This window comes from Rhamphochromis sp. 'chilingali' (assembly GCF_963969265.1).
Source record: "Rhamphochromis sp. 'chilingali' genome assembly, chromosome: 7".
Lineage (NCBI taxonomy): Eukaryota > Metazoa > Chordata > Actinopteri > Cichliformes > Cichlidae > Rhamphochromis > Rhamphochromis sp. 'chilingali'.
In genome coordinates, this window is record NC_137934.1 from 23,328,783 (window position 1) to 23,352,701 (window position 23,919).

Here is a 23,919-nt window from a genome sequence, read left to right on the forward strand (position 1 = left end):
TGGATTTACTGTTCAGTGAGAAAAAAAAAAGACATCCATGTTTGATATCACAAATACAGTAACTGCCACAAAAACCAGAACACCCAATGTGGATTAATCCTTCTCTTAAGATAAACCCAAAATACTTGAAAACAGTTTCTTGCGGCTTGATAACAACATGCAGATGACTAGTGCTTTTCAGAGATCAAACTTTAAATTTCTGCTGCAGATATTAAGATTGAATCCTAATCTCCAGCTGTTTAAATGTAGTGACTTTTAGCGGTCTAAGCTGAGGCCAAGAGAAGTGATCAGTCGGGTCTTTAAAATATTTTTAGCCAGTGAAAAGCTGAGTGGGTCAGAAAAGACTAAACACTGGAAGGATTTTGTTGCTGGAAGCAGTGAAAGAAGAGCAGCTTCCTGCAGCTGCAGAGTAAAAATATCACCTTTTAAATAATGATATCCTTCAATCTGCAGTGGGTGTGCGGTTTTCTCTCTCTGCTTCGGCCTGTTGCATAAAACGCCAAGAGCTGAAAGGCTCCAGAATAAAGGCTCAGCATTATGCACTGGTAATCAGAGAGAGGCATGTGGCAGGATTATTATCATCTCTGCGGATCAAAAGATTACAAATAATAACGGACATCAGTGAGGAGGAACTGGGGCCGCTTGTCTCTGCAGATCCAGCAGCAGCAGGAGAAAGCAGCCACTGGAGAGGAACTCCCGACAGCTTCAACAAGTTTGAGGTTTACACTCAGTTTGCATGCATGAGCAAAGGAAAGTGAGGCAGCATTTCACTTTTGGCAGCCGGGAGCAACAGTTGGCATCCTCTGTGGATGGGATTTAGACTTTCATGAAATAAAACAAATAAAAATGGATAAAAAAAAGAAAGAAAGAAAAGAAAACAGGGCCATCCTGTGACCGAAATCAGCATTCAGATGATGCGATTAGGCTGCAGAGCATTTGCTCCGACTGTCCTGAAATAATATAGCAGCAGCGCAGCCGCTGCAGAGGCAACATTTGGCTAAAAATCCTTCCATCAACACAGTAACATCCCTCATCACGGAGCGACAGAGGCCTCCGACAGCATCGGGAGAGAGTCCGGTCTCAGTCTGCAGGTTTCAGGCAGCGTTAACACATCACTGCACCGCAGAGCGACAGACGGCCTTCTGCTGCTAGAATCGCCACATCAGAAATATTCATCTGAAAATCTGTCACGTATTACATTTCATTTCAGTCTGATGAGTTTCTTCTCCTGGAATCTGTAGCCAGAGCTCAAATGTATGCTCTGTGTGCAAAGTGGATTTAAACAGCAATAATGCAAAGGTGACTGATTGTGATCAATATGTGGACTGCTGGTAAAGGAAAGAAGAAATGATGTAAATCGTTAAGCACAAAGTTCTAAAAACAATCAAAAATCACCTAAAATTGATAGCAGCTTGCTGAGATTGCCTGTAGTTTGCATGGAAGACGCCAACCCTGCTGAAACTCACAAACCAGAATCAGCCAATGATCACCCTCAAAGTAAAAGTCGTACCATCACAACCAGCATGTTTCAAAAGGTGCAGCTTTTACTTTGGCGGTGAGTGGTCTCTGGTTCTGCTGAAATTTGTAGGCAAGTTGACATCTTCCATGCAAACTACAGGCGACCGCAGCAACCTGCTATTAACCAATCACAGTGAGTTCTTTGGTACAGATTTCACCCTGCAACCACTCGCCAACCACTTAGGGAATGCATGTTTTCCCTTAGCAACCACTCTCTGGGCCTAAATGAATAAGATTAAATAAATAAAATGTATTTTATTATTTCCTTGCACTTCTTTGATTTTTAAGTTCATGTATATCACAATAACACCTCAGACAAAAGCATTTGTGACTTCTCATTTATTGTAATTAAAGAACCAAATATTAATATTCTTTATTCATGACTAAAAGGCTCTATTTTGGGACCCTTTATTTGTTTCTGACTTAGTTCTATTGGTGGGAATTATGAAAGTATGCAGCAACGAATTAAATAGAATTGTTTCTGTTTAACTTAATTTTTCACTGGTTTTAATAAGCAGCTTCTTAAACTTGAATTTCTTTGCTGGATTGATGTGTTTTTACTTCGGTTTTTAATGACTCCACTGATTCACTTACGTCTGTTAAGTTTTATATTATCTGCATCGTGTTATGTCAGAGTCTCTGTGGTGGAATGAAATGTGCTGTATAAATAAAGTTTTACCTGATTTTGAGTAGAACTGTAATGGGATGGGTTATTTTGCCTCACTGCGCTAGAGAAAGTCTAATAAAGTTTATTGTGATCTGTCTGAGTGCTTTCTGTAGACAAATGATGTAAAAAGTCTATTTGGGACAAACATTTCAGATTTAAGGTGTCAATAATCTACATCTGTTCTGGTGAACAGATGTAGATTTGAATTTTGCATATCTGGGCAGCACGGTGGCACGGTGGTTAGCACTGCTGCCGCACAGCAAGAAGGTCCTGAGTTCAATTCCACCATCAGGCCGGGGTCTTTCTGTGTGGAGTTTGCATGTTCTCCCCGTGTCTGCGTGGGTTCCCTCCGGGTACTCCGGCTTCCTCCCACCGTCCAAAGACATGCAGCTTGTGGGGATAGGTTAATTGGATAATCCAAATTCACTAGGTGTGAATGTGCAAGTGAATGTGAGTGTGAATGGTTGTCTGTTCCTGTGTGTTGGCCCTGCGACAGACTGGCGACCTGTCCGGGGTGTACCCTGCCTCTCGCCCTATGACAGCTGGGATAGGCTCCAGCGCCTCCCGCGACCCTGAAAAGGAGAAGCGGAACCGAATGGATGGATGGATAATCTACATCTGTAATTCCCAGCATGGCCTAAAACTCAAGACTTAATATTAAAAATGAGAATAAATGGCTGGTTGTTTGCAGACTTAATGAAACCAGCAAAATGGAGTGAGTTTCCCTCCATGCACGGCAGATTATTTCACAGTAACAGGACAAATAATCCAAGCTCTCGCCTTGGGAACGTGACGCTCATTAATGTCTCTACTCCTTCCAAACAGGTTAGTGTAGTTTGGATTTGTTTGAGGCAGCAAAGGTAGAGTCACGACGTCGTTCTCGGTTAATGTTGTGAGACTCTTTAAGGAAACTGTGTGATGGAATTTTTTTCCTGGCTTTAATAAAAAGAAACGAGCTAATTAACAAATAAAGTGAAGTTTTAACTTCTCACATTCACCCACTCGCTCTCACACTCTTTGTTTCACGTTAGATTAGTTTGTTGCTCGGTTACATAACTGTGTTTAGAGGGCAGTTACATAAAAATATGAAAACATATTTAACACAAGGAGAAGAAGCAGCAAAGGTTCACCTTTGTATTAGAGCACAGAGAGAAATGTTTAAAAGAAAAGTTTAAATGTTTAAACTGAGACTAAAATTCCAATTTTCCAAGCAAAACTATTGATCACAGAGATTGAAGATCTCTTCATCATCATGATCATTTCTCTAACACTCAGTGATTTGAATTAAATATCTGAGGTAATTTGTTTTCAGTGTTCACCTCAAATTTTCTCTTTATACTCATTGGTTTGTTACACCGCAGTTTTAATCTACCGCTGCACTACAATCCACTTTTCCTGTTCCTTTACTCATTTACAGTCTGTGTATTTACCTCTGGGATATAAACCTGTCTTCTTCCTGCAGGTTTATGTCTCCATTAAACTGTTTTTTTTAAATCTCCCACAGTCAATGAAAAGTCACTTCACCGATTAGGTGAAAAAAGCTTTAAATTATTTAACATGAACCCTTTAACTCTGTGGAAGTACTCGATGACTGACTTTAGTTATATTTATTGATAATTTATAGATTAATTGATTTAGTGAACCTCACACGGTGAAGAGCAGCCTCCTACCGTTTATCGTCCTTTGACATGTGGCTCCCTCTGCTGGACAAACCCTGAAACAGCAGACAAAACAATTTTTATATTAATTTTGCAAGTTACACCTCTAGGACAGGTGAATGAGCATTCATAGCACGCCATTTCACATTTACTTGCAGCTGTTAAAGCCGAGCAGAACATCATGGTCCAAAGGTCCTTCAGTAAAGGACGAGGAAACTTTCCTAACCTGTTTACTGATTGTGAGTCTGAGAAAATGGTTCAAACTGAGCCTGATCTTTATACGATATTTACAACCGGGTTCTCAGTGGAGGAAAACGTTGCTTGCTGTTTGGATCCATTTGAGTCCAGTGAGGCTGAAATTTGAATAAAATCACAGTTTATTTTAATTATTGACTCCATAGTGGAGTTGAATCAAATTAAACGTGGAGTTGAAATTAGTCTCATTGTTGATCTTAAGCAGATAATGAAGCTGCAATAAACTGACTGTTAAACACAAATATTGAGCAGTAAGCTTTTGAGGACAAATTAATATAAAGACGAGGGTTCAAACAGATGAGACAGACCCAGTGAGACTGACTTGAATGGTTTCCACATTTAAACAAACCTCACTTTAAACTACAGCCATGACCAGAAGTATTTGAACTGACAAATTAAAGCTCTGATGTTCAGCTTTAATCAGAGGGTTTCATAAAAATGCTGCGTTAACTGTTTACGAATTAAAGCCATCTTCACACAAACTATAAATACTTCTATATAGGAATAATTTACAGAATTATGGACCTGACTGGAGGTTTGGCTCCTCGAAGATTGACACAAACAAAAATAAACACCCAGGAGTCATGTTTCAGTTTCATTACCAGAATATTTATTTTATTCTTTTTCTATTAAAACACTAGCTGCCATATTTAATAAAACAGCCAACGGCCAAGTGCCTCAGTCCTCATCCTCCAATCAAAACTCCTCAGACAGGTCACACAGGTCTGTGGGCGTGTCCTTGGCTTTGCTGCTGCAGTGCGAACTAGCTGGCCCCTCCCCTCCCCCAGTGATTGTTGTTGCTAGTAGGTGGGCGGAGTCGGGCGTGGTCCCCTGGAAACCATCTCCATGACAGGAAGTGGAGTATTGCATCGTTAAGTGACGGCCAGCTGAAGAGGGAGGAGTTTCTTTTCCGTTTTTACCCCTTTTTGTTTTCCATAAAAATACTGCCTCACTTTTATGTATACATATTTAAAATACATATACATAACTGGACACTGGTGTCTCCTGGCAGTTAAAGATATGAAAAATTCAAAGCCTTAAAATAAAAACTTTTTGGGATGATTTTTTGATTTTTGAAACTTTCTCAAGCTACAGCTATGAGCTAATTAGCTTAGCATAAAGATTGAATGGGCTTTAACAGGTAGCTTAGGTCTGCCCACAAGAAAAGCACCTCACGATTAGGATGGTATGTTTGTTTAAGCGGCTTTAAAAAGTGTAAAAATCAGAATTTCCTTGGAGTATAGTTTTAACTGGTCCCAACACAACAACGTGTATGTAGCAGATTAAACTAAACAGACCCATGAGAGCCGGGCTGCCAGTGTCCACTTCCAGTGTTTTTGCTAATGATGCTAATTATCTCCTGGCTGTAGCTTACAAGCAAGGTGGTGGTGGTGTCATGAGGATCCAATTGGTTTGACTGTTACCGGGCAGAAAACAGTTGGGACAAAATGTAATTTTAAAAAAAGAAAAAAAAAGAAAATAATGTTAAAGGTGAAGAAATAGGAAGTTTGAGAAGCAGAGAGCAGTGTTAACAAAAATTAACATAAAATAGGTGAAAAGCAGCAGGTGGAGCTTTCTACATGTGCTGATGGAGCACCTGGGGTTAAACCTGAAGCTACCTCACTAAACCCCAGGTTCTGCATTTCAGTACAGACCTCCGCTCAGTGGGAAACTGTGTGACTCACTGTGGGGGGCTTTCAGTGCAGCAAGTAACTGTAATCTTTAAAAGTGGATACAGGCAGCAGAGTTTGAGTTTTTGATCTCCAGGCAGAAGCCTTGCAAGAATAACAATTAAAATATCAAACAGATCGCAGGAGTAGAAATAGGTGCAGCTATCCAACAATAAATCCATCCTATTAAATATTATGGCCACTTATCCTCAGGATAAACTGACAGTGGGATAAGCTGGGAGATTAAACCCTGAACAGGCTAACAGAGAACAACAGACAACATTAGCATCACCAATCATCCCAACGTCTTTGTAGCTGTAAGGTCAGGGTAGTGATTGGTGCCTCCTGATCAGGTTTTAGCCAGAGCCAGGAGAATCTGATTTGGGGTTTTATTTACTTAAACATAGCAGACATTTTCTGATTATCTAATCAACGAGAACTTGAGAAAAGTGCGCTGATTTCTATTCAAATAAAGCAAGACAAACTGAGTCCCTTTGCTTTACCGAACAGCCATGTTTACTATGGTGAGAACCCCCAAGGGCCGATTATGAGGCAGCAAAACTCAAAATTATTTTTGATGTAACTGTTCTTATATGGCAAGTGTCAGTTATTTCACCAAACTAAAGCTGACTTCTGCATGGACTAACATATGATCCGACACAAAGGAGGAAAATCTAAAAAAAGAAAAAGAAACTATTTTCTTTTTTCTCCATCTTGAAAAAGCTGAAAACAAGATTTGTAGTAGATAAATCTGAAATGGCATTCACCAGATTTCCAATTTAACGCCATTATCATCCAGAAAGACAAATCGGTTTTCTTAAATGCCACCTCAGATTTCTGTCTTTCAAATGACAAAAAAACCCCAAAAACCTAATGTCTTTTTCATTTTTAAACAGGCTGCCACCTCAGGAGGATAAAATAACTGCAGATGGTGAAATATGTATAAAAAACGTAATTAAAAAAAAGAGAGAGATTTCCTGCCTTTTCCTCGAGGTATAAAGGGAACGTGTCCACCTGTGAAAGACCTCCCTGCAGTATGAAATCACCTGCTGCACTCTCACCTGTCTCTTTAAATTAAACCCGCTTTATAACACAAAGGAACCAAAGGGGGGAAAAAAGGATATTTTTTTCCTCTTTTATTATGAAATAGTGCTACAATGTACATTGCATGTCCTCCTGACTGTCTGATGATGTGCTCTGGTTTGTAATGCTGGGGGATAAACCTGATAAAAGAGAGTGGGTTAAAGATATCGCCAGGTTTCAGAGAGGTGCGACACAGTGGGAAATAATTATCCATCCTGAAAGGTGATCACTTCCTGTGTTAAAATCTGGTTTCTCTTAAAAGCTTCTGGAGACAAAAATAGTCGATTCTTAAGACTGAGCAGAAACATGAGTCACTCAATCAGATGGACACTTTGCAGTGCTTGTGTCTGTGTATCGAGTCTGTGGTCCACTTCACAGACCAGCCAAATCAAACTGATGGAAAAGTGTGAAATTCAAAAAAAAAAAAAAAAATAACGATAATGAGGTAAAGAAGGAACAAAAATATGAAAAAAATAAAAGGATGAAGTCTGTTCAGAGAGGAGGACAGGAGCCAGGATGTCCTCCCCGTTCAGTGTGTGCCGGTGGAAAAACCTAATGGGGTCAGGAGGGCCAATGGCAGGCAGGCAGTAGGAGAGACAGCCAATCAGAAGGCCTGCTGGGCAGGATTGTAGTTGAAGGTGGAGGGAACGTGAGGTCGCTCTTCTAGTTTGTCATATTCCAGATGAAATTCCTGAAAACGAGGAGGAAAGTGGTAAATTGTCATCGACTGTACACAGCGTTCATCATATTCTGTGTTTACTTTCAAAATGAAATTTTAGCTTTGGATTTAATGGGATACAAATGCATATTTTTATTTGATCCAATCACATTTTACTATTAAAACAGTTAGCTTTTTTTTCCAGAATATAATTGTTCTCAAATGTAGACTTGTTCAATAAAATCAAACAGAAGTTCTGAACCTCATTTCAAGCAGATCTACAGATCCAGGACAAACAACAAACATTCCTCGCAGAGATGAAGTCTCAAAAATACTTCAGTAATGATCAGTTCATCAGATCTCTGTATGTTGTTCCTCCCTTGGAGGGGAAAAAAGTAGTAGAACCTTCTTCTTCACTTAGTTTTTCACCTGAGGAGCTCTTTTAGAGGCTGAGACACGGATAGCAGCAGAAGGAGCTGCCCTTACCACCACACAGCTGTACGAATGCAGTCTTTAGTACTGAGTGTTCAAACACTCGGACCAGTTTCATGAAATCAAGATCTGAGAACTGTCAACCTGATCAAATGTAGGCAACACATCCTGGTGCTGATTTAAAGTGTGTGTGTGTGTGTGTGTGTGTGTGTGTGTGTGTTCGTTCACCTTGGCCACCTTCCTCCAGTTGAGGCAGTCGAAGAAGTAGTAGGTCCCTCTCTCATAGGCGTTGGTCTTCAGTGTGGGCTCCATCCCCGGAGCTCGAGTGATCCAAACCCGCTCCTCTTTATGATACCTCCAGTCCCTGTTAAACCTGGACACGCACACACACGCGGAAATGATCGCTTTAAACAGCTTGTACACCATCATAAACGCAGAGAGACATTTCAGACAGCCTGGGGTTCTTTTGGATGCTTTAATCTTTATTTGTAATGAAGATTAAAACATTTTAAAAAGATGAGAAGCTTCTGAAAAATAGATTCAATCATTAAAAAAAACATTTGCAGACTTATCTTAAAATGGAAGGATGTATTTTAGATCAGTATGGAAAAGTGGAGAGTTTGTTGGTGATGACAAGAAGCTGGTGAGCGGATTTCTTTAAAAAACTGATTGCACTGAACGCCAGCACAACAGGAAACTATGAAATCTTACTTTTATCTCAGTTTCAAGCAATTTTCTCATCCAAACATCAAAGTAATTTAGTTTCCACCCACGTGGTGACTGACTTAGTGTGATTAGGGTGCAGTAATGACCGGTCGCTCTTACAGTTCTACAGCAGCCAGCAGTTGTAGGAGGTCTCCTCCGTTCATATAGTAGAGATAAAACAGCAGATCTTCACCATACCGAGACAACTTGATAGCTGCTAACTGCACGTGAGAGAGAGAGACAGATTAATACGGACACATTTTTCAGGAGATCAGTCTCATAACAATCATGTAAAGGACCTTTGGGGTGTCTTGTGAAGGAGGTACCTTGTCCCTTATGTGGATATTGGTTAAATACTCTGAGGGGACGTGGAAGTCTGCAGGAAAAGAAAAGATAAAATCAACAAACAGGACAAAATGAAAAGCTTCATTAGAAAAACTGCACAACTGGTCTGCATGTAATTAATGCAATGAACAGGCGTAGAGCATTTTGATGTTATTTAAGCAACTAAAATTAAATAAATTTAAACTTCAGTAAATTCAGTCTCACATTATAAAAACTGATTGGAAAAAAAATCATGATGCATTAACTTGTTCAGACCACATGGAGGCAGAAAAACTCCAGATTTAAATTTCCTGCTGATGAAGGACTCAACGAGTCCTTATAAATATATATAAACGAGTTTGGCAAACACGCATTAAAAGCAAAGACTTTTTAAAATAAAACAGAATTAAGAATTAAAATCGTTTAAAAACTGTTTGAATCAGCCATGATGATTGTCCTCTGTTGGCCACCAAAACTTTTAACATACAGCAAAAACCCTGAAGAAGAATCTGTGTTCAAGAGTTAAAATTTCCAACTTTGGTGAAAATTTGCTTCACTGCACAGCGTGAAAACCAAGAAGCAATCAGAATGGAAGAGCTCATCGATGCTGTCTGGGGGCGGCTGGAGCCAAGCGGTTCTTCACTGTCAAAGAAAAAGATCTAACTCAGTGAGGGCTAACAGTCAAACTTCAGGGAAAGCCGTGAAAATGCGTCCAGAAATCGAGAGGACTCCTCCTCGCCCTGCTGGCTGTTTGGAGTGAGCAGGTTTCGAATGAAGCTGGTTTCTTACGTACGACCACATCAATACACTGATGTCGTTCACATATCAGGTCAATTTTGCTTGTCTATTTTAATTCACTCTGCAGGCTGATCTGTCACTTTACTGCTGCAATGACACTGACAGAAATGCCTCTGAAGTCCCAAAAAGAGTCAGACGCTCAGAGTTTCTGAGCCTGTAGAGGTTCCAGCACCTCTCTGAAGTCAGAGTAAACTCAGCATCAGCCTTCACATTTTTCACAAAGTATCGTTTCTAATGGTGAGCAAATGGCTCTTCTACAGGTCTGTGAGAAAATGAACACTTTCATGCTGACTTCAAGGTCTCAGGCTACACCCACACTAGCCCGGATAGATTTGAAAATGGCGGTTGTGTCTAAAAAACGCTCTGCGTCCACACTATCGCTTTCAGTATCAGTCGTTTTCCCAGAGTTCATACACTGAACAAAAATATAAACGCAACACTTTTGTTTTTGCTCCCATTCCCCATGGGATGGACGTAGAGACCTAAAATTCATTCCAGATACACAATATAACCATCCCTCCCAAACAGTGGTCACAAATCAGTCCAAATGTGTGGTAGTGGGCACATCTGCTATATTGAGATAATCCATCCCACCTCACAGGTGTGCCACATCAGGATGCTGATCTGACATCATGAGTAGTGCACAGGTGTACCTCAGACTGCCCACAACAAAAGGCCACCCTGGAATGTGCAGTTTTGTCTCACAGCAAAATGCCACAGATGCCACAAGCAATGAGGGAGCGTGCAATTGGCATGCTGACAGCAGGAATGTAAACCAGATCTGTCGCCCGTGCATTGAATGTTCATTTCTCAACCATAAGCCGTCTCCACAGGCGTTTCAGAGAATATGGCAGCACATCCAACCGGCCTTACAACCGCAGACCTCGTGTAACCACACCAGCCCAGGACCTCCACATCCAGCAGGTTCACCTCCAAGATCGTCTGAGACCAGCCACCCAGACAGCTGCTGGAACAATTGGTTTGCACAACCAAACAATTTCTGCACAAACTGTCAGAAACCGTCTCAGGGACGCTCAACTGCATGCCCGTCGTCCTCATCGGGGTCTTGACCTGACTCCAGCTCGTCGCCGTAACAGACTTGTGTGGGCAAATGCTCACATTCGATGGCGTCTGGCACGTTGGAGAGGTGTGCGCTTCACGGATGAATCATGGTTCACATTGTTCAGGGCAGATGGCAGCTGAGAATGTCCCAGTTCTTGCATGGCCAGCATACTCACCGGACATGTCACCCATTGAGCATGTTCGGGATGTGCTTGACCGGCGTATACGACAGCGTGTACCAGTTCCCACGAATATCCAACAACCTCGCACAGCCATTGAAGTGGAGTGGACCAACATTCCAAAGGCCACAATTGACAATCTGATAGACTCCATGCGACGATGTGTTGCACTGCATGAGGCAAATGGTGGTCACACCAGATACTGACCGGTTCTGGGTCCCCAGACCCCCAATAGCGCAAAAAACTGCACATTCCAGGGTGGCCTTTTGTTGTGGGCAGTCTGAGGTACACCTGTGCACTACTCATGATGTCAGATCAGCATCCTGATGTGGCACACCTGTGAGGTGGGATGGATTATCTCAATATAGCAGATGTGCCCACTACCACACATTTGGACTGATTTGTGACCACTGTTTGGGAGGGATGGTTATATTGTGTATCTGGAATGAATTTTAGGTCTCTACGTCCATCCCATGGGGAATGGGAGCAAAAACAAAAGTGTTGCATTTATATTTTTGTTCAGTGTATATAGACAGCGTCCATATTGAAACGGCAGAAAACTCTTACGTTCCAGTACTGCGCATGCGTGAAACGCAAGAAGATTCGACCTGCCTCATTTCTGTCTGCCGCTTATTTACTTTCCGGCTCTTTGAAATGTCGCGGCAAAATGTCGAGGAAAATCACAGAGTTTTTTAAATAGACTAACAATGAGGTGGAGTTGTTGCTGCGAGTAACACAAAAGTACAAAGTTGCAAAAGCAATTGAGAATTAAAGAATTTGAAGAAAAGTTATCTGAAGCATGTACAAACTGATATTAATCTTTAATTTATTAATTTTAATCTTTAATTAATCTTTAAAATCTTTAAAATTGAGAGCAAACAAAACAACTGCTGTATAATGCCCTCCGTTTAGTTTAATTGGCCACTTGACTGCATCACACCGTTTTCAAATCTCTGCGTTTTCGAGAGCATTTTTAAAACGCTGTGTTTTCCTCGAGCGAAAAACGCGGTCTCAATGTGGACAGGAGGCCAAAACGGGGAGAAAACAAAAACGCATTTAGTGTGGACATAGCCTCAGTCACTACTTCCAGGTTGGTGTTAAACTCACCTATATCCTGCGGTCGACATGGAGCCGATGCCCACGGAGATGCAAACTTAGGATAGAGATTCCTGACAGAGAGAGGGAGAGAGAGAGGGTCTGAGTGTGAGAACAGTGACAGGTCATTCAGCTGCTGCTGCGGCCATTCAAAAAAAAACAAACTTTAAAGACGCCGCTCGTCTCCAACTATAAATCGCGTTTGCATGTGCGACTCGTACTCAGGCGAGTTGAGGTTGAGGCCAAGTGTGGTGAGGTCTGAGCCCAGCGCCAGGTGGACCATGCCGGGGTCGGTCTCCGCCGCCCGGATGAACGTCAGCAGGCCAATCATTCCAAACTGGTCTGTTACCATGCCACCAGGGATATTGGTCACTCGCCCTGGGACACAAAGACAACAGAGGATTACGGATTAGCTTAAAATCTCTCCTGCTTGTTTTTTTACCCAAACTCACTCAAAGATAAGAAAATCTCCGTCTAATGGTTTTGAGTTAATTAAATGAGACGAACAAAAGCAAAACAAAAAAAACAGTGCAAAGGAAGAGCTCCCTTTTAAGACAAAATCCACCTGCAGCATCAGGCTGAGGGTGGGGAAGCTATCTGCTGTGACAGACTGGGGATGATGAGGACGGAGGGGAAATAAGGAGGATGAAAGTGTTCGGAGGTTCTTTTAATACACAGATTAAATTCACATTAACGATTTTCAGTTCCGGCCTTTTTTAATTTGGTTAAACACGTCACAGCTGGGTATTCAGAAACCTATTAAACCCTTTCATAGCAACATAAAACTGCATTTGTTTGGCAGACTCATCATCTGATGACAACATTTATGATTTTACATGTTCCATTATAGTTTCAGCCGCTGAAACAAAAGTATTTCCCTACAGTAAGGACAAATTAAGCTTTTCTTATTTTATCTCGAGTCTGTGATAAACTAATAAAGCTCTTATGTCCCATTCATTTCCTTTCTCTTTAAATTCTCAAAGAGATGACTCTAAACATTTTCAGGGTTAACATTCAGAAACAAAGATCAGCTGATGTCTGGCTTTTGAGCGATTATCTGATTGAACTGTCTCACCGTCAGGAAGCACCTGAATCCCTTTCTTCTGCTGGTTGTTGTTGCTCGGTGCAGAGCTCTTATCGCCGGGGAACTTTGGACCATCTGAGTTAGAGGCTGGCTTTCCCGATGAGTTCAGATTCTGATTGGATGGAGACAGACGGGACAAATGAGGATGAGTTGGGAAGTTAAAGAAGCAGAAAGCGGATGACGGAGAGAGACAGAAATGTCACCGTTTTGCTGTCTTCGTTGGTGCTGGTGGGGTCTTTTGTTTGGTAGTTTGGCCCTGGGAGAGCTGGGAAATCTTCGTTGTGGATGGAGAAGTCCTGCGACTGCTCACTGGACGGCTTGGTTACCATGCCAACTGGAGAAAGTGACCAATTGCAGGACATTAACAAAACACACAACAGAAAGACACACTGATCAGCAGCAAATGTAAGACTTTTAAAGGTTTTTATTGAATATCTATTGTGTTTGACCAACGGTTGAAAATATTCAGTTTACTATAAAACAAGGAAGAAAATCCACTAAAATAAGCGTTCCGTATTTCTCATCACTGTCCCCCAGCATGCTTCAATTGAAGTTAAAGCAAATATTCTAACAGCTCCATAAATGGTTTTATTTTCTTTACATTTTATTGGCTGCTTGACTTTTGTAAAGTCAAGACCACTGCGTAGAATTAAAGGACAACTCTATATTAGACAAACGGACACAAACAGATAAATGTCCCTTCTGTATTACCGTAGGGAGCTCGACCGGTCAGCGGGTTGTGCAGTGGGGTGGGATTCGAACCTCCATCCCTCCGACTCCTGTCAGCTAATGCCGGGAAATCTGACAGGTCCAACCCCGTCACATTCTCACTGCCGTCTGAAACGAGTTCAGAGAGGTCACATTACAGCAGGTTGGGTAACAGCTGACAGATTTTTTAAAATTCTGATGTCACTCTGTTACCTGTGCCATTGAAGATGTTGTTGGATAGCGAGTTGTTCATGAAGCCTGGATTCCTGTTCACCCCGAACCCTGACATACTGACACACACACACAGGTTTTGCGTAAATTTCATACAGGTTTTTGCCATTATGAGCTCTTCCTCTCTATCATTTCAAATCATAAATAATCATAAACATTCCTGAACCCTCGTCTCCATCACACGGTCCAGATGTGCTGCTGAAAACCTTCCTTTCTAACAACACAGGTCAAAGGTCACATCTGGACCGCAGTGATGCGAGTTACCTGTTGATGGTAAACGGCTGCCGTGCTTGCTGCTGTTTGGGCATCCCGATGATGCTGGGTGACGACCGGCTGGGACTCCCCATACTGCCGCTCCTCCCTCCTCCACCTCCACGCTCTCCGCCTCCCATCCCACCTGACTGCCCCGTTGGACCCCCCACCTGCTGGTTGTGATTGAGCACACTCCGGCTGCTCATGGGCAGTATTCCCCTGCAGGAAGAAGTTTGTGGTTTGAAGAAGAAGCAGAGACACTGACAGAGAGTTCTTATAATGAGAGCACACAGTGTGAGGGGTACCTGCTGGGTGAGGGGGGCGTGTGCATCGAGCCGGCATTGGGCGTACTGGAGAGCTGACCGGCAGACTGGTTCAGCCCGCTGCGACTCAATGGAGGAGCTGCACTGCTGTTCATGCCTCGCATGGGAAACCCCAATGCACCTACAGAGAGAGCAAGCAGACAAGCGTGAAAAACGAGGTTGACTCTCCCACGTTTTCTCTGAGATAACATCACAGTAATGAGTCGACATTATTCAGCAGAAACAGGTCAGTGCCTGTCCGTCTTACTCTGCGGGCCGTACAGGCTGGCTCCGAGCTGTGACAGCTGACCCGTAGAGGAGGCAGAGGAAGACGCCAGCATCTGAGGAGGACAAACACACAATCACACAGATCAAAACACAGAAACACACACAGCAGCTGCAGATGCAGCAGCATGCTCTGTTACTGTCAACCACTCAGGTAAGCTGTGAAGGGCTCTGTGCTGCATCCCCGGGCAGTGAGGACAAAGTGAGGATGAATAGAAGAGGGCAGAGATGACAGGGAGACGAGCTGTGTGCTGTTTTTACAACAAGAGACTCATTTTTCTTTGTTTTTGCTCGAGTTGCTTCACACAGAGCTCTCACCCCCTTGGACAGCGGTATCAAATATAAGGCCTGGGGAGCAGGATTGGCCTGGCATAACCTGGCCTGGCCACTCAATGGGTTTGGAAAATGTGAAGGAGGGCTTAAATGTTTGCACTTTTAAATGTACTTTAATGCGCTTTTCCTGCTGATAGAAGCCTCCCCAACAGCCGTTCATACTAAATTAAAGTAATTAATTAATAAATAAACAACTAAATGACTGGAAAGTTTCTGTTTTTTCAATACTAAGTATAGAAATTTCAGATTTTTTTAAATGACATTTTAAAACTGACATTTTCTGGACAGTCTAGCCAATGAGCTACAAGAAGATTTTTTTTCTGTAATTTTACACATTTTCTTCCTAATAAGAATTATGCTGACAGATTTCTTTTATTTATTGCAGCATATTTCTTTATCATTTGGAAAAATTGAGACATACTTCTTTTTCTAGTGCATGAAGTACAACACCTGGAAAAAGTGACAAAAACGGCCCCAAGATATCATCTTATATTCAATACTGTGTACTTCCACTTGGATTTAGGGCATTTTTTTTTAACATGAGGATACTGAATTTCACACATGTGAATGAAATGTAATGCCATGGGGCACTATGCCTTATGTACATGTGCAAGACCCATAAAACGCCTCTGAAGTTTCTTGACTGGCTGAGCATGTCCAAACCCTCAAATGCAGTTTTTGACAATAATTATAAACCGTAGGGCTGCTCAATTAACCAAATTTTAATCTCGATTACGATCTGGGCTTTCAACGATCATTAAAAATGACTGAGCCGATTATTAGCCCCTCCCTCGTGCTTTACTCTCGCGCTGCTCTGTGTGGCAAATCGAGCGGACCTCTCTGCATTTCGAACACGTGTCACAAGAGCAGCGGTCCCCAACCTTTTTTGCGCCACGGACCGGTTTATGCCCGACAATATTTTCATAGACCGGCCTTTAAGGTGTCGCGGATAAATACAACAAAATAAAACTAGTACCGGTACCGAAAAAAAAGAAAATTTATTCATAACACACGTGAAAAGACCAAGGAAAACCGAGTAAACGATAACAAAATAACGCTGAAAACCGATAAAAACCCTGAAAACTATACATTTCACACCTGAGCCTCAACTCTCACGGCCCGGTACCAAATGACTCACGGACCGGTACCGGTCCGAGGCCCGGGGGTTGGGGACCACTGATTAAGAGGACCCGAGGGAAGCTCAGAAAGCTAAGCAGAAGTTATTTGGAGAGGAGAGTGACTGCCGTTGGTTGAAAAGAGAGGTAAAAAAAGCTTCAGTGGTTGGAAACATTATGGGTTCGCGGAGTCAGACGTGGATCAAGTAGACATAGTGTGTAAACTTTGCTACAGTGTCGTAGCTGCACCACAGAGCAACACTGCAAAGTTCACTAAACATAGATGTTTACATTTTTCATTTATTTTTTATATTGCAAACATTTGCACTGTTATCAGTATTTGCACACTATTTTATATTTTTTGACAATCTTTAAAGTCATTATTCAATACATTGTTATTGTTAAATAAATATCGTCAAATAATCGAGATCTCAATTTCAGTGAAAATAATCATGATTATCATTTTTGCCATAATCGAGCAGACCTAATAAACCGTAATGATTGCTGAACGTGCAGGACTCACGTCTTTGTCCGCACGGTGAGGAGGGAACATGGACTGCTGGCTGTAGTAGAGACTGGAGTCGTCCGGGTAGTCACTCTCTATCCCTCCCTCCATAAACTTCTTCCGGTTAGCACCAAACATGCCGCGTGTCACCTAGGAGACAAGACGACGGGAAACAGTCAGACCAGTCATACCTGGACAGAAGTCATTCACTGTCATGGAACATTTCATGCTCTGAAACCAGAAACCTGCTTCTGAGCGTGCTCAGAGTCTCATTCAGGAACGACTTTTGCATGACTCACAAAACACAAAAAAAATTGAAATTCAATTTTTAAAAAGAAAAACAAAATTCATATAATATTTAGTCTCACTGCTTAATCTCAGGTTTACAGGCTGAGCTGCACTGCTTACGTTTAGATTTTTATGTAATTGTTTTAAGCTTGTTTTTAAAGATACTTCTTATCATTTTCTGCCAAAAACAAACAAATAACTGAACATTTTAATGTTTTTCAGCCTGATCCCAACTCCAACATCTGGATCAGGTTTCAGTATCTTCCCTGTGTGTTGTGCTGACAGCAGTGAAAAATCAATAAGCTACACTCCTCTCTGTGAGGTTTCCTTGATATAAATGTGTCTGTGAGCTGATGTTTACTGTTTCTCCTCTGAGTCGCACTGTGGTGGACCTCCTCACTCAGTGTGGCGCAGAGAGGCAATATTAATGCTGTGAACAACATGTTGTGTTACTGTCAGAGCAAAAAAATGCAAACTTAAAAACATGTTTTAGCAGCTTCTCTGAACATTTTCAGCCATGATAACAGTTTAAGTGTTAAAGTAAGACCTTTTTTAGAAAGTATGTTGGTGCAGCAGGTGTGTAATAGCTGTGCTCACCTGCTGCCTCGCAGCAAAGTAAACAGAGAATAAGGCTGAACTGAGAGAGATACCCGATCCAGGCTTCTGAGGCCGATGTGTGATCCAAACAGATCAGTTGATCCCTGATCAGCAGTTTGGAGCCATTTAGCTGCTACTACATCAGCAGCATTTCTCTTCAGGTTTTAAATATTTGCTTTAACTGAAAGCTCAAAAGACACAGATGCTTGGGAGGCTTTTACTGCATCTATGGCAGGGTAACCTGTTATCAGAAACTGGATTAATACCATTTCCTTCTCTCGTCTCACTCTGTATGAGGATGTGAACTCACTTTTAGGCTAAATGCTAAGTTCTGGTTAAGCAGCATGCACCGAAAGTGACATTACAGGTGCTAGTGCACAGTGTAATATCATCCGGTCACACCCCTCTCAAATTCATGCACAGAGAGATCAGGTTACAAAGACGGAGATGTGACAAAAACACACCTAATCTGGGGAAACACCTGGTCAAAACACAAAGGTTTTAATGTCTGTGGCATGTAAAATGTTTTGAATAAACAAAATATCAGAGGTGTGATCTTACTTGATCAGAAACTTTCAGGGCAGCTAAAGCACTACAGAAAAGGACTAGTACAAGTTTAAGCGTTGATGGTTCCTGATTTTATTCACAGTGAGAGCAGGGAAAGAAGAAACTGACTAAACCACTAATAAAAATTGAGTTGTTGAGTCTTGAGTGAAGCAGTTGCAGCTGTAGACTCTGATCTGAATTAAGACTGTCACCACAAACAAATCTGCAAAGCTGGACCCATTTTAAAAGATGAACCTAGGTTGAAAGCATCCAAACCAAAAAGGCTCAAAACTAAAACACTGACAAAGGTGTGTATCCCACCACAGCTCCTCATACTTCCCAGAATACGTTTTAATTACAAAGACAGAGGAAAGCTTCCACTGTTTAACAACTACAGAAAATCAACCGACTACACATCTTTAAGCCTCTGAACGCTTAGTTCTTTTAACTTTCAGAGTGAAAGAAGTCTGCTGGACGTTTCTGTTTTTTACAGTAAAAGCCTCCACTACTAAATCACTGATCAACAACCAGACTGGTGTGTTTGTGAGGACAAACTGCACATTAGCCAAAAGTAATATCAAAACATCACATCTCATAACATAAAGCACCAGCTAATCTCCATAATGTGTCAAACCTTCCACTAAAACACAAAGCGATGCTAACAGAGATAAGCGACGCCTCCTAAAGCAGGTGCAATCCCAGCTAACAACGGCTAGCTGAGATCCTGCTCGGTTCTGAGGTTTTATAACGAGTTAAAAACCTCACAAACTTTCCTTTTATCCCTGCAGCCGAAGCCCAGTCGTCTGCCTGTCTTGTCTGTCTCGTTTCTAAGCGGCGCTGAAGGCGCAGCAGTGTCGCAAAAACGGCTAATGTTAGCTTAGAGCGCTAAGGCTAGCGCTGCTAGTGTGTCTGATTAGCGTTAACTCCAATATTAGAATTTCCTGACAGAACTAAATGAGCCGGCTTGTCCCGCCGTGTGCTGCTATTTGACTGCAGGTCTCCAGGAAACAGCAGTTATCAGCAAGCGTTATCTCTTTAGCGTTAAAAATGTGTCAGACGCTACAGCTATCTAGCTGAGCAACGCACACAGGCTAGCAGCTTCTGTCATAGGAATACATGGGGCTGTTAGCATAGAAGCTAAGCTAGCTGTTGCATTTATGTGAACGTAGAAAAGCATCTAATTGGAAACCCGGAGGTCGTTAAATTACGGCTTAACGACTCGGTAACACCGGGATAGACGCTGCTGTACGGACAGAAAATGGGGCTGAGAGGAGAACTGCGGGCAGGTGTGCTTTTGTCCGTGTTTGGGCCTGCTGCGCCTCCGCTGTTAGTTCCCCAAAACAACAACAAAAAGCACCGAAACCGGGCCGCGCCGTTCAGAGCCGTACTGTTCCCGACTGCGCCCTTCACCAGCTGGGTCTTTGCAGCGAGCACACAAACTCGGGTTCATTTAAAGGACCCTCAGACCCGAAACTCCCGAAAAAAGATTTTAAAGCAATAAAAAAGGAGCTCACCGCATCAATCCTTCTTCCCCGCTACAATCCAAGATGGCCGACATCTCACTGCCAATCAGGAGGATGTTGGGAAGGCTCCATCACTCTACTCTGTTCTACTCCACTCAACTCTACTGTCAGACACCAGGGCCTTCTCTTTAAGAGAAGATAAAGTTCAACTTCTGTTATGTTCACTTTAACCGGATTACTCTTATGTTCCTCTTCCTCTTCTGTTCCACTCCATGTGAAGTTGAATCAGAAATATCAACTTCACAGTGCACATGTGGCTGCTCTGCAGTGGATTATTTATGAATCAAAGGAGCTTGCAAAGAACACAGACATTATTTATGAATGTTTGCTACCCTAACTTTTCATTTTTTATTTTAATAACACAAAGTATCTATTGACTTTGTTAGTATTAAAAAAGTAACAACATTTTCTTACTTTTATCATAATTGTTATTCCTACAGGGGTTTGTTCATATTAAATAAAAATATTCATCCATACATTTTCTTTTACTTATGGGTCTGGGCCACAGAGGCCATCCTACGATTGCAAGTGGACTTCAAAAAAGAAGTACAAAGTTGTCCACAAAGCTGGACCCAGGTACAGAGATCAGCCAGTCATACTGAGCTCTTGCTTCACCACAAAAAAAACCAGAATAACTCCCCCTAGACCCGAAAATGCCAAGACGCTTAAACTCCTCCACTTAGAGAAGCAATTTGTCCATGACCCAGAGTGTGTGCTCCACCCTTAAGCTTGTTGGAGAGGTGCTCCACCCTTGGAGATGCTCATCCAGCTTCTTCACCCTCAGTGGTCAACATACGCCGGGGTGAGTTGGAATTCATCATTCACTGAAGGAAACAGAACTAACAATACCACTGATCAGGAGAACCTTTGAACATAATGTCCTTCAGTTACAATTATCTTATATCGATCAACCTTAAGACATTTTTGTGTTTTCATGTGATTATTTTTCAAAGTAAAAGCAAAAAAAAAAAGAAAAAAAATGCTGATGTACATGTGGACTGAAGCCTCCTAATGTAAATACACAGGCAGAAAAAAAACAAAAAAAAATCATCCTTATTTTTATTTATTTCTAATTTTTGTGCGAATGTTTATTGTCAGTGCTGTATCAAACAGTTTTTATTTGGCTCTAGTTTATTGTAATAACCTTGGTCTTCGTATCCTTTTTACATTGTATGAGTATACAATGTAAATATAATCTTACAACCTAGTGTATTTTTCGAAGTCCTTTGTGTTTCACATTTCCCTGAGATCTTGTTTGTCACAGAGTGGACTACGTTTTTGTTTCTGATTGGACCATCCCGCTGAAGCGCAAGCTGGCCAATGAGCGATCAGGAAGAGGCCGATGGCGTCGATATAAAGTGAGACTCTGCTGCTACACAGTAGCCTGTTTCTCCTCGGCAAACGGAAAAAGATTTAAACATGTCTGGACGTGGTGGCAAAAGCGGCAAAGCGAGAGCTAAGGCAAAGTCTCGCTCCTCACGAGCCGGGCTTCAGTTCCCTGTCGGTCGTGTTCACAGGCTGTTGAGGAAGGGGAACTACGCAGAGCGCGTTGGTGCTGGAGCACCAGTGTATCTAGCGGCTGTGCTCGAGTATCTGACCGCTGAGATTCTAGAACTAGCAGGAAACGCTGCCCGCGACAACAAGAAGACCAGGATCATTCCCCGTCATCTGCAGCTGGCTGTCCGTAACGATGAAGAGCTGAATAAGCTGTTGGGTGGAGTGACTATCGCTCAGGGTGGTGTGCTACCCAACATCCAGGCCGTGCTTCTTCCTAAGAAAACTGAGAAGGCGAAGTAAACCTCCAGTATTTCATAAAACGGCTCTTTTAAGAGCCACACCAACTTAAGAGTTATCCTCTAATCACAACCCCCGCGCTAACATTTATAATGTGAATTACAATCTATAACACACTGATTATTAATGTTGTCGTATAGAGTGTGTGCCATTTCACTGCAATATAAGCAAAAGAGGCATAGCTTAACCCTTGTGTCATACTGGGCCCTTTTTGGGTCCCCAGGGTGATCAACGTAAGTTTTTTAAAGGATGACACAAGGGTTAATGTGCAGGATGACCTGACGAGACCAGGAACTAAAGCGTTCCCATTTTAATAATTTCACTTTTTTTTTTCTTTTTCTTTTTTTTTTGTTGTTCCAAAATGATCACCTCAGATTCACCAAGTTGGCTGGCTGCATCGGTCGCGAACGAAATCGCTCTTAGAGCCAGATCTTTGACGTGAACGACGCGAGCCGGCTCCTCATCGCGAGCTGTGTTTTAGCACAGGGTCTATCATGTTGCCGAGCACAAAGCACTCGAATGTGATGAGCTTTCAATTGTGTTATTTAATTGATCTCGGTAGCTCTGTTTTGGAAGTTCAGTTAACGCTAGAAATGTGTTTTGGAGTTTGTACTGTTTTGCCTCTTCGGTCCACAGCATATATTTATATATCAACACATATAAATAAAACCACGTATTTTATATTAGTAATTCCTTTTGTGCATAATTGTATATTGTTGTTAATAATAAATTAGAGCAACAAAACAACCTGATGAGGCGGTTCAGAGCCGGCTCTTTTTAGTGAGCCGAGCCGAAAGAGCCGGTTCTCTAAAAAGAGCCAGAAACCCCATCACTAGCATCTATAAACTGTTTAAGCACAGCTCCCAGTGTTACAACAGAGTAGCTATCTCCAATTTCAGTCTAAATCAATTCACAACCAGTAACTCAATGACGTAGTGCACCGAGAGCAGATGTTTGCTTTCCCAACCCGGAAATGCGACTAGCCTATGAGAAGCTGAAGTTGGGCCAATACTTGGCTGTTCTCAATCACGTCCGCAAGTCGCCTTTAAATTACGGGGCTGGCTGCTCGTTCTCCAGTAGTGTTTCTACACGGCTTCGAGAAAATGAGTGGACGCGGCAAAGGAGGCAAAGGACTCGGAAAAGGAGGCGCTAAGCGTCACCGGAAAGTTCTTCGTGATAACATCCAAGGTATCACCAAGCCCGCTATCCGCCGTCTGGCCCGCCGTGGCGGTGTGAAGCGTATTTCCGGTCTAATCTACGAGGAGACCCGTGGTGTGCTCAAGGTGTTCCTCGAGAACGTGATCCGTGACGCTGTTACCTACACTGAGCACGCGAAGAGGAAGACTGTGACCGCCATGGACGTGGTGTACGCTCTGAAGAGGCAGGGTCGCACTCTGTATGGTTTCGGAGGTTAAATCCACAGCTCGACTCTACAACACAACGGCTCTTTTAAGAGCCACACACTTCACTTTAAGAGCTTTGTTCTACAACCTTGTTGTTTTTGTCATAATTTGGAAGGAAGTCCTGAAAATATTAGTAACTACCTGCCAGTATCTCCCACTGACTTCTGAAGCAATAGTATGTTGTAACTTCACAAACTATTACCGACTCACATTCCCAACATATTACAGTGACTTAATCTTTCTATAGGCTATAAGATTAAGGTGTTTCTAATGTGTGCTTTTCTTCACAAAATTACAATAACTGACAACCACAAACTGAACTTCAGAGGTTACAGACCTATTCAATACCACTGTTTATTAAAACTCACCTATAGCAGGAGTGTGAACACTCATAGACCAAACGATAGATTTCACTAATTTTTTTTTTTTTGGTTTATTTGTAAATGTCTTCTTGCCAGAAATTCGCTTAAAGCAGAAGTGCTTATTTAATAAGGTTTTTTCTTTTCTTTTTTTTTTCTTTTTTTAAAGATAACCAACCCACCTTTGGTCTAGTACATGGTGGACATGAGTGGATGGAGCTCTAAGAAGCTTTTGAAACTTCTTCCTGATGTCTGCCTGAAATATCATTTTCACCAATCATATCAATGTAACAATTCTGATGTGTGATCTTTCTTTCTCCACAGGCTTACTCAGCCTACAATCCTGACATAACCTTCATACAAGGAACACTATCAAAGATATGTTTTAGTACCCAGATTTTATGGACTTGAAATGCAGCATGTCTGTTTAAACTGCAAACAAAGTATCAAAGGGAACTGTAAATGATCTGTGATGAAATGACCCACATCG

The 23,919-nt window shown here is 42.0% G+C and overlaps 3 protein-coding genes across 4 annotated transcripts; 2 read left to right on the forward strand and 1 right to left on the reverse strand.

Moving 5' to 3' along the window:
• Positions 1-4,685: 4,685 nt before the first annotated feature.
• On the reverse strand, positions 4,686-20,009 carry LOC308400064 (CCR4-NOT transcription complex subunit 2-like). 2 transcript variants are annotated; one of them, XM_080887553.1, is made up of 15 exons: positions 19,865-20,009; positions 16,938-17,069; positions 14,950-15,022; positions 14,685-14,823; positions 14,392-14,598; positions 14,110-14,186; positions 13,900-14,025; positions 13,392-13,522; positions 13,180-13,300; positions 12,326-12,482; positions 12,117-12,178; positions 8,973-9,022; positions 8,767-8,867; positions 8,170-8,314; positions 4,686-7,542 (listed from the first exon to the last, which is right to left on the reverse strand). In XM_080887553.1, exons 2-15 carry the CDS (start codon positions 17,055-17,057, stop codon positions 7,456-7,458), a joined length of 1,596 nt encoding a protein of 531 aa, XP_080743679.1. In that variant the 5' UTR covers positions 17,058-17,069; positions 19,865-20,009; the 3' UTR covers positions 4,686-7,455. The 2 variants fall into 2 exon arrangements, with proteins under 2 accessions (XP_080743679.1, XP_080743678.1); XM_080887552.1 differs by having other exon boundaries at positions 8,946-9,022.
• Positions 20,010-21,232: 1,223 nt separating this feature from the next.
• Positions 21,233-22,330, forward strand: LOC308399267 (histone H2A-like). Its single transcript, XM_080886426.1, has one exon. It carries the CDS (start codon positions 21,293-21,295, stop codon positions 21,668-21,670), a length of 378 nt encoding a protein of 125 aa, XP_080742552.1. The 5' UTR covers positions 21,233-21,292; the 3' UTR covers positions 21,671-22,330.
• A 439-nt stretch (positions 22,331-22,769) lies between these two features.
• LOC308400104 (histone H4) lies at positions 22,770-23,123 on the forward strand. The gene has a single exon (XM_080887607.1). The coding sequence runs from the start codon at positions 22,771-22,773 to the stop codon at positions 23,080-23,082; it is 312 nt and encodes a 103-aa protein (XP_080743733.1). The 5' UTR covers position 22,770; the 3' UTR covers positions 23,083-23,123.
• Positions 23,124-23,919: the final 796 nt, after the last annotated feature.